Source organism: Neolamprologus multifasciatus, chromosome 6 (genome assembly GCF_963576455.1).
Source record: "Neolamprologus multifasciatus chromosome 6, fNeoMul1.2, whole genome shotgun sequence".
Lineage (NCBI taxonomy): Eukaryota > Metazoa > Chordata > Actinopteri > Cichliformes > Cichlidae > Neolamprologus > Neolamprologus multifasciatus.
The window spans coordinates 9,980,411-9,993,271 of record NC_140444.1 but is presented as its reverse complement, the minus strand read 5'-3'; the positions used below and the strand labels follow the sequence as shown (position 1 = coordinate 9,993,271).

At 37.8% G+C, this 12,861-nt stretch overlaps 1 protein-coding gene and 1 long non-coding RNA gene across 2 annotated transcripts in view; both read right to left on the bottom strand.

The window, feature by feature from the left end:
• The window catches only part of gnav1 (guanine nucleotide binding protein (G protein) alpha v1), a 34,597-nt gene that overhangs the window by 7,025 nt on the left and 14,711 nt on the right, over positions 1–12,861 (bottom strand). The window contains exons 6-7 of the mRNA XM_085161492.1: positions 588–717; positions 321–392 (exon numbers count right to left, since the gene is read on the bottom strand). Of these exons, the coding sequence (XP_085017618.1) occupies positions 321–392; positions 588–717 (202 nt within the window). The remainder of the gene's footprint in view (positions 1–320; positions 393–587; positions 718–12,861) is intronic.
• On the bottom strand, positions 981–12,859 carry LOC146516412 (uncharacterized). The gene is made up of 2 exons (XR_014874346.1): positions 4,316–12,859; positions 981–4,265 (listed from the first exon to the last, which is right to left on the bottom strand). It is a non-coding gene; the product is annotated as an uncharacterized LOC146516412 (long non-coding RNA).

Here is a 12,861-nt window from a genome sequence, read left to right as displayed (position 1 = left end):
TTTTCCTGATGGATCCGATCATTTTTTGTGATCCCTTCAACTTTTCCCCTTAAGCCAAAAACTGTTGGGAGCCAATGTCAGTCCTCGTTGAGAGAACTGAATTTGTTTTGTACAAATTACCAGTCTGATAAGATGATAATGAATAAAACTAGCCCACATAAGCACAGAATCATCACTTATGCAGTTTAACAACATATTTCTGATTAAAAAAGTGAACAATTATAAAGCCAGTCTATGAATAAAACACGTCTCCTTCCTATGATGACGCTCTGTGGACTTTCTCATATCTACCCTCCTGAGGTCAAAGATGAGTTTCTCACCATGGATGTGCTGCGGAAGAAGATATTATTGCAGATGGAGGAGAAGAGCTTCATGCTCTCTTGAAGACGATTCTGCAGAGAGAAGATATTACAACCATCAAACAGCTGCAGAGAGAACAGCAGACACACTGTCACTTTAAACTCTGTCTTTAATAGTAGTCTGACCTAAAAAATAAATCAATAAATGAATAAATTAAAAAACACTTCTACGTTAGGTCACTGAACAAAACAAACATTTGTGAATGAGTGATTCTGTGCATGCTGTACCACAGAAGGCTCTTCCACCAGGGTCATGTCGTATCCGCTGAGCGATACCACGAATAGCACCGCCCTGACGTCCTCGAAACAGCCAATCCACTTCCTCCGCTCCGTTCTCTGACCTCCAACATCGTACATCCTACACACAGACGAAAGGAGGGAACGAGACAGTTTAAACATCTAAAGAGAGAGGCACAGCAGTCCGGAGCGCTACTCGGTTGGTAGTTACTTGCTGATGAATATAATAAACACACGTCATTCTGTGAGATCCCAGAAAGTCACTATCAGTAATGAGGAGCCACCTTCACCTCACTGTTTTTGAGAAAAATAAAAGGAATTTAGAATATTCTTACATTAACCCTGTGATGTCTCACAACATGCCAAAAATATCTGCATTGAAAGTCAGTAGAACACATTTTTCACAAAATCTATCATGACATAGAAGATAATGACAAATAGGTGTGTGCTTCTGATTCGGCAGATCAACACACTTAATCAGGAGTGAGGGGCTAAACACACATTACAAACAGTGATTATTCACCCAAACATTGTATTACCTTTACTGTAAGCAACATATTGTTATTACAGTTAGCATAAAATTTATAATCCAGATCCAAAACATAATCTCTTGTCTGTCATTTTACCAAAACAATAGAAATCCTGCTCATTTTCATTCAAGTATTTATAGACCACATGTCTGTGTTTGCGATTAAGTGTATGATCTGAGATTGTGCCGTCAGCGTGTTCGTGACCTCCCATATGGATGATGAAGCCTGCTGAAGTGCCTCAGGATGCCTCTCATCAATGACAGATTGTATTGGTTTTGGATAAGGTCATATTTTTGAAAAATGCTATTTACACTTACGCACACACAAACAAGGAGCCTCGTGCCGCACGTCTCTGCAGACCCCCCCTTACTTTTTCAGTTTTTCCAGAGACAATCACACACCGTGGCACACAAAACGCGTAAAGGTCAATGTTCTCCAGAAAGATGATAGAAAGAAAAACACAACAGGAATAAGAGCCGAGGAACACAGAGAGCACCACAGATCAGTTTCTGCCACTTCACCCATTTTTCAAAGCCAGATGTGCCACCTTCCTTTGAGCATCTGTTGAGTTAGTGCAGCTCTTTATTAAGAGGGGAAATGAACATGTGGAGACACAGACACACAGGGGAAACAAACAGGAAAGACTGCAACATAAAGATGAGATTTATGCTGGAAATTTTCAGTGGAATTGTTTCCAGACACAGGAGCTGTCATTGAAGCTAAAGTTCATTATACAAACCTACTAATAAGCCACGCGCATAATGACACCTGTATTACAATAAATGTAATAAGGTAGGATTTCTGATGTGCACACATACTGAGTTTAACTGTTAGTTTCCGTATTATATTGAATGTAGTTAGCATCCAGTGGATTGCCTTCCAGCAGAGTGACGTTTTTAGCTAATTACTACTGCTAGCATGTTGATGGTTTGCCAGTTAAATGTGTAACCACGGTAATATTTGCTCATTAGCGCTAAAATTAAAACACAGCAGAGGTTTATGGTAGTCATAATTTGGCAGGTACTTGTTCTTGAACAGAAGTATAAACCAAATTACGGATGAGGACAAAATTGCTAGCGCTAGTAAAAAAGAGAGCAAAGGATTTTCAGCATAGCATTTCTAAACATGCTAGTTTTCTTCAGGAAGCAAAAATATATTCTATTTGCACTTAACATATTTTTAACCCGCTAAAAAACTGACATTTTTAATTAGCTCTAGCACAAACCCCTGCTGTGTGATGATGCATTTCACTTTTAGTGCTTAAAGCTTGTGAAATCAAGTCAAAACTGAGCGTAATCATCCAATTTACACACAGCGCAAAAACCTCAGCAAGGGTTTGAACTTTCACTTTTTTCCAAAGTTTGAGAAAAAACATTGTTGATGCTCACAAAGCAGAGTTATCACAACATTTCCAAGGGTCAATAACCAGACCAAGAGGTATCATCAAGTACTTCAAGAGAGCCACACAGTATAGAACAAGCCTGGCAGAGGTAGGAAGCAAAAGATTAAGAAATTAGTGAGACGTGTGCCTAGACCGCACAACAACTGCCAAGACACTAGTGAATAAGTTAACCAAGACAGGAATTGTAGTTTCAAAGAAGACAATCACTAGAACCCTGCACAGGAATGGACTGTGCAATGAAATCTCATTTAAAATCTGTTGGCTGAACTGAGGACCAAGATCCATGCCAGAAGACCATAAAATGTAGAGGAGCTTGAGGGATCTGACAAAGAAGAATGGGCTGGGATTATTCAGGAGATGTGTGTTAGTCCTACAACAAATGACTGTCGGCTGTTATCCAGGAAAAAGAATACACTATAGCCTCAGCAGGGCTAATAACTTTGGAAAAAACTAAAATAATGCAAGCATCCAAAATAAAACTCAGATATTTGGAAAGGCGGTTAAAAATCCTTTCATCTGTCTGGAAAATGAAATGACATTTCCATAGGCTTATAATTCTGTCAAGATACACAAAAGCCCAGCTTAACCAAAACAACATCGCTGACATATTCTGAGTAAAACGCTCAGGCTTCAAACTGCTCAAAATGATCTTTTTTTCTAGTCTGGGCTCTGGATGATGTCATTGAGAGCCTCTATCATTTATTATGTTGCTGTAACAGTTACTCCACCGAGATCTGTAAGCGCTTTACTTAAAATTATATTTACAGTGCTAAAATATAATTATAGTTGTCATCCATGAACTTACTGTTTATAAAAAAAATGATAAAATAATAAAGCACATAATCCATCTTATACTAACAATGTCACTTACAGTTATTTACTTGCTAACTAAATACTTACTAAATAAAATGCATTTCTATTTCTGCATGTTTGTTTTCTTGTTTTTTTATGGCAGGTGGTCTCTAAAAGTTTGCAGATTGAAATGTGCCTATTAGATCCTCTCAGTAGATCAGTGGTTCTCAGTAAGTTTTATCAATTTTACGTGACACACCACCTTCAGTACCAGTGCTCAATAAAAAGCTGGAGGGTGCAATTTGAGTTAAATGGACCAGGGAAATATTCATCTGTCAGCCACAGTATTAAAACCATCTGCTTAACACTGTGTGTGTCCTCCTTGCGCCAGTAAAAACAGCTCTGACCCATCAGGACACAGACACCTGTGCTGATAAAAACCAGAACACTGGCAGCGAAACCTTTGGGTACCATGAGGTACATTGTTTGGCTGTTGCAGTGGCGGCAACAGTGTTTAGGTGTGTGGTACATCCACGTGAATATCAGGACAGCTGCCGTTATTTTTTAATGCCGTGGCTCATCGGTGTATGCTGTAGCATTTAGTTTGATGAAAAGCTCCTTTCGTGGCTCTATTGCGTTTGTAATATTCTCAAAATGAAAAGTGATGAAACTCCCAGCATCCAAACGCCGACCTCGCCTGCATAAAGAAACACATTTCTTTCTATAAGACATCTCGGTTTATGTCATCCTTCCCTCCTCTCACCCCTCCCCCTGCTTCTGCCCCTTGATGTTCACCCTCATCTGCAGTGTTGTAATTGTAATTACCAGAGCAGTTGATGTTAATGATCCAGGAAAAGACTCAGAACCTTATTACACAGAGAGGTCAAAGTTCAAACAGGACCTCTGTATGCTAACTAGGCTGTGTCTGGGCGCAAAATTGCGAGACTGTACACACACACACACACACACACACACACACACACACACACACACACACACACACACACACACACACACACACATCAAAAGTATCTGAATAAGGATTCAACAGAAGTGCAGTGTTGTTAGTTTATTATATGTTTTTGAGGTATGTAATACAAGTTGCATGTTTTACATGTAAAAGATGGCTTCTCCTTCTGAACTGCCTCAGTGCTTCATGGCATTTGTTTCATATCCATGATCTGAATCTCTTCTTCTACCCCAAACATGCTCTATTAGACTGGCATCCGGGTGCACCGTGGTTATAAACGTTAGAAAAAATACTCAGGTAGGCTGTAGTGTTAAAATGATGCTCAGTTGGTACTAAAGGACCCAAAATGTGCCAAGAAAATGTACAAGACACCGTTAGACCATCACCACTAGCCTGGGCTGTTCACAAGTGTTATCATGTTAGGTGTGGTCTGCTACTGCTGTAGCCCACCTGCTTCAAGTGGTGACATACTGTTTGAACTTTTGCTTTTCTGCATTGCTTGGTTTTAACAAGTGGCTACTGTTACTCTCCTTTCAGGTTGTGGCAGTTTACCCATTCACCTTTGACATGGGTAAACTTTGACAAGTGATTTTTCTCCAAGAGAAAAATCACTTTTTCTCCAAGAGAAAAATCACTGGATATTTTTTCCCACTGTCTCTGTAAACCATAGAGATGATTGTTTGGAAAAATCCCAGCAGATCAGCAGTTTCTGAAATACCCCACCAGTCTGTGTGGCACCAACCACCATGCCACATTTCAAGTCACTTAAATCACCTTTCTTCCAGATTCTGATGCTCAGTTTGAACTTTGGCAGAGCATCTCGACCGCATCTACATGTCTAAATGAGCCGAGCAGATATTTGTATTAATGGAAATTAAAGCAGGTGTAATAAAAGGGGGTTGACTGTTATTCATCAAATCTGTACACTAATAAAAATTCAAAAACAATATATAATTTTAAAAGTTGTTCTACATAGTAGATTAACTATTCTGTCTTTATAGTAACATAAGCTAGTTGCTGTTCCCCCCCTGACACACACACACACACACACACGCACAAGGTCTCAATCCTCTCATTAAAGTCTTAGCAATGTTAGCGTGCAAATTTCATAAAACGGTAAACTGTTCTTTTGAAATATTTGTTTTGAATCCAAGAACACCAAAAGCTCACACTTGCAACATTTTCAACTTAATAAAGTGTAATCCTGTGTGCCTCAGGTGTCCCCTGTTACATATTTCAACTAATTAAAGAAACTCATCTAGTGCTCTGCAGCTTTTTCAGAAATCAAGACAGTCAAATGTGATTTGTAATAACTAAACAAAAGTGGGTCGATTAGGTCTACTACAGCTGTGGGAAGTGTGCGTGGAGGAAGGCAGGCAGACTTATTTTCATACAGACTTGGCACACCACTGTAGTGTGAGATCAGTAAAATATATTGAATTATTTAAAATCAATGTTTGATGACAGGTTGGGAGGATTTTATACTTCTGATTTAGTGCCTGAAGAATTTAATTTTGAACGAAACATAAGACGAGAATAAAACTCCTGAAAGGGTTTGTCCTCGATTATAAAACTAGATTAAAAGACACTGTTTTTATTTACCAACAGACACACAGAATGTGTACTAAACCAAAAATAAGCTCTTATTGGTCTATTAATTTGTCGAACACTGCTATCAGTGGTTTCACAAAATTCTCATAAAATGCATTTAAGTTTCTCAGAAAAAGTGATTTTGTTTGGAAAGCACATTTGGAAACATCAATATATTTAATTTTTTTCTTTTGAAAAGTTTATACTCTATGCACGTTGGATTGGAGATCTACCTGTAGATTGATTTCAGATTTCTCCATGTTCAGCTGGCCTGCTGATTCATTTAAAATACTAAATTCTTTGGTATGTCCCAAAAACTGAAGCTTTTTGTTAAACCTGTAAGAAATTATGGTATTTTTATTTGACAATACTTTATGGTTGATTCAATTTTTCACTGTTAAACGGGTTGAATATACTTTCTACAGTTTTTAAAAATGTTGGATATGTATGCCACCACCATAGATGCAAATGTTAACCTAAATGCAGTTAAAACATTACTTGTTGAATAGGTAAAGTGCAGCTTCATCAGGTGGACATTTGACTGACTCATTGCACACCATTCCAAGCAAATGTTATTATACTGTTGTATTTTCTAATTAATTTTCATTTTCTTTCATTCTGACTTTTTGCTTTTAGTTCAGTTTAGTTTCCAGAGTGAGTTTTCTTTTTTCACTTCTTATTGTTTGAAATTGTTTTAGTTTAGTCTTAATTAGTGTCAGTGTTTATTTGGAAGGTATATCAGAGGCATGATAGGTATTACAATAAAAGCGTAGCACTCAGTCTTGTAGACGTCCAGAGTCCCATTAATGCCTCACCAAACCAAACAGATACTAAAACTAAAGATATTTCCTCCATATTTTTTTATTGTACTGTAGCTCCTTTTCACAAAGGTCAGTTCGTTACTTTTGCTTTTTCACGTCTACTTTTAGTTTTCCATTTAGTTTTAGTTAAGTACAATAACCCCAATTCCACATTTTCACCTTCGTGCTTTATAAAGTCCAGAATTTATCCAGCTGCTTCTGTCTTCTGTCACATAATCAATAAACCAGTAACCCAGTCCCAATGAGAGCATTGAAAATGTTTTACAGGTGCTTTGGATCATGAGCAGTCATTCTGGTATATCCGGTCTTAGATTCCTGTCCAAAGAAGTCAGTTTAGGGAAAACTGTTATTGTTATAGTTCAGAGGTCCATCTCTCTATACATCCCTTCTCGTCTGCTATTCCAGGGGTCAAAAAACCAAAGCAACCGAAAGCTATTTTTATGTAATTCTTGAAAGAAAATACTACCTGGAGCTCCAAAGCAAATGAGTCTAAAGTGGGGTTTTGGTTTTTTTTTGTTTTTTTTTTTAAATGGTATTTATTACATGTTTGTGCAGCAGATATTATTAATTTTTTTTAATATCTGCTGCTATAAAACAATGTCTAAACTTTAGGATAATAAATGTCTCATCCTGATACAACCTATTTCATATATAAATCATCCTGTTAAAGAAGGAAAAAATCCACCAGTGGATCAAGTATACCTGCAAGCCAGTAGTGTTGGTAATGAAATCACATTAAATTCTTGAACACTTAAATTCTTGTTCCAATCTATGTGAACGATAAAGATGAGCCATTTGTATCTGTACATCCATGTGAGGTTCTGCAAAAGTAACAGGATAACTTTTATAGCCAGTAAAGATGAACAAAGAAGCACATGTGGCTCTGAAGACAGAGGTCCCTGGTCTGATCTAATCTTTCTATTTTTTTTAAGGCCAATGCATGTTGTTCTCTTTCACTTGCTTTGAGAGGTCATTCAACTATATGTTGTGTTCACACAGAAAATTTTTATACTTGGAATCTTTTTTCCTACACAACAGATGAATAAATAATAAAGTAATAGCCTAAAAACCCTGTAATTCCTAAATCTTTCCTCCAATCTGGATGGAAATAGCACTCAAATAAACCTAAAAGTCTGTGCTTTAGCTCATATTACTCATATACTTTCAACTGTTTTTGTAAACTCATAGAAGCTTCATTTTTAAACTTTCATTTGTGACTTAAAATCTGATGATTTAGTACCTTATAAAACGCACTAAATGAATCAGAATGAAAGCAGACACAGGCCTAATAGCACTTACAGTGAGACCTAAAGTGATTCTTAAATAATAGAGGGAAGGAGTGCAGGGCGCAGATGTGGCCACTGATGAGAAACCTTATGAACGAACAAGCGAGACAATCATTGAAGAGAGGGAGACGGTTTCGCATTGTGTTTGCTCTGAGTGCGGCCCGAATGGCGACAAAACGACACCAAAAACTCGCCTCTGTAATAACACCACTTTCTGAAATCTCAGCAGGTTACAAACACAAATGCTGGGAAGTAATATTTTAAATGTGAATCAAAAGTCTTTGTTTAACAGTAGGTTAAAAAAACTGCACACTTCCTATGTCTGAAAGCAAAAACTCACCCTTTCTCCCCTACCATCTACTTCTCCAAATCCCTGTAATACCCATTTTATGGCCAAGTATGAAATAATTACATTAACTTATGCTAAGCTCTTCATCAACCCTCTGGGTTTAATCTTTTCAAGTCACAGAAGGAAATCCACACACACACACACACTAATGGTGCAGAGTGTCAATTAACTAAAGCCAATTATTTATCTTCTCCAGAATTCAGATTAGAAAGAGGCTGCGTGAGATGCTGGGCTCCTTCCTGCAGCACCACCTGGGACTCCGCTCCCCCAGCTCTGATCTGACACCGTCACTTGGTGGTGACGTCAGCTTCTTAGTGTTTCACAGAAAAAAGAAAAAAAAAAAAAGGCCCAGACAGATTTTTTTTTAAAAAAAAGCAGAAACTGAGCAACTAAATGATGCAATTAATAAAGCTGTGAGGAAAAGGTAGCATTTATCACCACAGAACAAAAGATTTGGGCACGATCAAAGGATCTCAATGCAGTGAAATGTTTCCTGAGTTAAAAAACAAAACAAAACACAACAACTTACTTTTGTCAAATCAAGTCAAACATGTCACGTCTGCGGCATCCAGAGACATAGTAGAAGCATTTAAATGTCACGCCAATATCCCAGATGGCAGCCGTGTGCTGACAAACTGACTTTCTCTACAATGTTTATATGCTAAACAGAGATTGTATGAAGCACTGAGGTAATGTGTTTTATTATTATAATTCCATATGAGATGTAACGTCGAACTGGGATGAAGGACAGGTTGATATTGTGGTGGGAAAAAGGGGGAGGGAGCGCTCCTTTGGTGGATATTACTGACAAAGAGGTGGGAAATAATCTGATTTTCCGGAATATGATGACAGACACAAACCCACAGACACAGTAAGAAAGAATGCGAACTGTGTTGCCCGTGCCATAAAAATCACACCAGTAAATGGAACTGCAAAACCAACTATTAAATTTTATGGTCTGTAGAGGTCAGTTGCTAAAGTTCAATAAGAACTTACTGCTCTGGAGTAAATCATTTCATCCCAACTCTGACATTTTTTTCCCACCAAGTCAGGATTATGTTTCATTCATTTCTACAAGAAAATGACTTTGATGGTAAATTTTACATAAGAAACAACTGTGTTAGCTTTGCTATCTCCATAACGGCCTGGACATAACAACAGACACAACATAAATTTAACATTCATTGCCTGATTTGAGGTTTACATGATTTTTAGCTACACAAAAAGCAGGATTTAATATACAGACCAGAATCATACTAGGTGTTACCTCTCTGCAGTGAACTGCCGTGTAAATTAACGCTTATTTTCAAGGACTTTATAGTTTTGTGGTGCAGTGACTTTGCCTCTAGCTACAACACATTCTCACATATTCGGCTATAATATTCGCCTCAATCAGTTCAAGTCTAAACCAAGCTGAACATAGTAAGCATGTTTGACACAGTAAAGTAAAATTAGCGGCTATTGGGGATATTATTTAAAGACAAATTAATTTTCAGGAAAAACACCTACAGCAGTCCAACCTTTTTTGCGTCACGGACCGGTTTATATCTGTCAATTTTTTCAAGGACCGGCCTTTAAAGTGTCGCGGATAAATACAACAAAATAAAATGATACGACCAGACAAAACCTGTGGTATTTTGTAAATATAATAATAATTGCAAATTAACTGTGTAATTGTGTAACTTTATTAATAGCGTCCTCCTGAAATGCGCCAACAACATTGAGAGTAACATCCTCCTCTCTGCCCCTTAATGCTCTCTGGTCGCCGCGGTAACAGGTAAATATTTCTTTCAAAATAAGACACAACTACAACACGGGAAAAGACCCAGAGTCAACCGAGTTAACGATAAAAATCCTGAAAACCATTAATTTCACGCCCAAGCCTCAACTCTCGTGGCCTGTTACCAAAAGACTCACATGGCCCGGGGGCTGCAGACCGCTGACCTATGTCACCCAACTTGAAATCTCCAGTAGAGTGAAAAATAAAGTCACTACATAGGTACAAAAACTGCAGTTCCTGGAGCAACCACTAGAGGCTGTTTAATTCAGAAGTAAAACACAGAAGTAAACTTGTTTACGGCCTGAAATAAAAATATCTTTTTTGGTCTTTGTAAATAATTTTCTCTTTCAATTACATTTATGCAGAAGATGCATTCTTATTTAACAGACTGGCTTTCAGTAATATTAAGATTTTAAGGTATGCAAGGGTTAAGGGCGGGGCCACTTTAGGGACAAATGTTAGACTGATGACAAAATTTACATGACATGGGACCGACCACCTGGTGAGCTTTCTTCAGGCCTGCATTCCACCTCTCTGATTAAAAATGTTATTTAACCTGGCGTCCACATATGTGGACATCACATTTTGGGTTATTTAGACCAAAATACTCAATTTTGCTCTACAAGGGCCTGATATCCACTTATGAGGACATTATACTGCTACTGTTCTATCAAACTTTTAAACGAATATCCTCATATGTGGCTCTTATTTTTCTTAAAAACAAAAATAAGGTAAAAAAAAAAAAAAATCTGGTAATTCTTTGTTTTTACATTCAGCGGGCCCCAATATGCCCAAATATCAAAGAGAAATTAAAAATGCATACTGTGGAAGAGTTTGGGTCTTAAGAGGTTAAAAAAAAAAAAAAAAAAAAACCCCACTAAATCTTGATGGCTAAAAGGCTGAAATCGCTTCAAAAAACACTGTCTGCAACCCAATGAATGACATTCTAGGTGACTACATCCATCTTTTATTTGCAGTGAATATAATTACACCTTATAGGCAGGTCAGTCAGTTTCTTATGTACCTGTAGCTTTAGACTGTACTTTAACTACAACCTGAAAATCCTTCAAATGTCATGTCATACATTATCATCCATCACTGAATAACATCTGATGTGTCCCAGATTAACGCACCCAAACACAGACAGAGTAATAGACTGTATGTGCATGTGTGTGTTTTACATATAAACATTTTATTTTTTTATTTCTTCTCAAAAATAAAACATAAAAAGCTGAACATTTCATTTTAACAGCAGGAAATGAAAACTGTCAAAGACGATCAATACAACTCGCAGCAAATGCTATAATTTTCTAATTCTATGCTGCATTTCATTCCATCGGCCCTAACTCTTCTCACTTCAAACGTACTGTTGTACGTTTACTGATTCAGGTGTTTAGATTTCAGCCAACAATTCAACTTGTTTTGCCAGTAAAAGCACTTAAAAGTGACGGTTCACAGTTCAGCTCACATTTTTACTCAATCTTAAACACTTTTCAAATAGAATAACCAACCACACCCATCTGCAGTACTGTTCCAGGAATGTGGCAGATTCCCACCCAGAATAACCAACAAGCACGATGACCTAAATCAGCAAAGAAAAAATACTAAAAAAGATATGCTTCAATATAAGGACAGCACAGCCATCTTGCCCAAAGGAGCCCGGACAAGCCCCCATTTATGTAGCACAGACGGACAAGAATTTTTGGAAATATTGGTTTTACTTTAAATTACTTATAATTAGTGCTGTCAGCATTAATCTCGTTAACGCCATAACCGCATTAATGCTTCAAATCGCCGTTATCAAGTTAATGTGGATCAGCCCGTGCGTGGGGCTGCACAGTGCTAACGTGTTAGCGCAGCTAGCTCGTTAACACGTTAGCGCCATCCAGCCACACCCGCATTAACTCGCTTATGGAGATTTGCCGCGTTAATGCGGTTGTGGCGTTAACATCATTTTTACGAGATTAACGCGGACAGCACTACTTATAATCTAAGAAACAAAAACAGCCATGACAGCATGATGAGTGCAACCAAAAACTGGTGCCACCCAATTTATTTACCCACCATAGGTTCTTGGACTTCAACTGGAAGGACAGTTGAGGCTGCAGAGCGTGTAACAGTCATATGACAAATGTAAAGAGTATTTATCATAAAATCTGATAATAAATATTTAAAAAATATAATCGATATCAAAATAAATGAAATAAAAATAACTATATTTTTTCCTTTAGTGACATTTATTTTGCATTAGTCACACTGCAGAGAAAATCAAGTTCATTAGTACCTATTGCCCTGTCGTGACCATCAGTGGCTTCAGGAAATGAGTTCAGCCATAGGAAGATGATAAAGAAGGTGGTATTATGTGACAACAGCCCATTGATCAGAGATGAATATGGTCATCTGACAGCAGTCTCCTGAGCTCGGATACCTGCCCTCTGCTGCTCCACTGATAAGACCGAGCCACTGATGCTTCTGTATATGTGTGTGTGTGTGTTTGTAGATGAGTGTAAAGCCAACTGATAGGTGTCGTATTGACGTATTGAATGAAGCCGCCCATCTTCATCTTATATCTCAGGACTATCATATGGCTGTAGACTGAGATAAGACAGTCGCAGCTAAAGAAGTGAAGTAAGTCGGTACAACAGGCGCTCCCTGCAGAAGTCAAGAGCAGACCTGACAACAGCAGCTCTGAGTGACTCGGTGCTTGTATGCAGAATCATCCTTCACCTTAATAAAAAAGAAAAG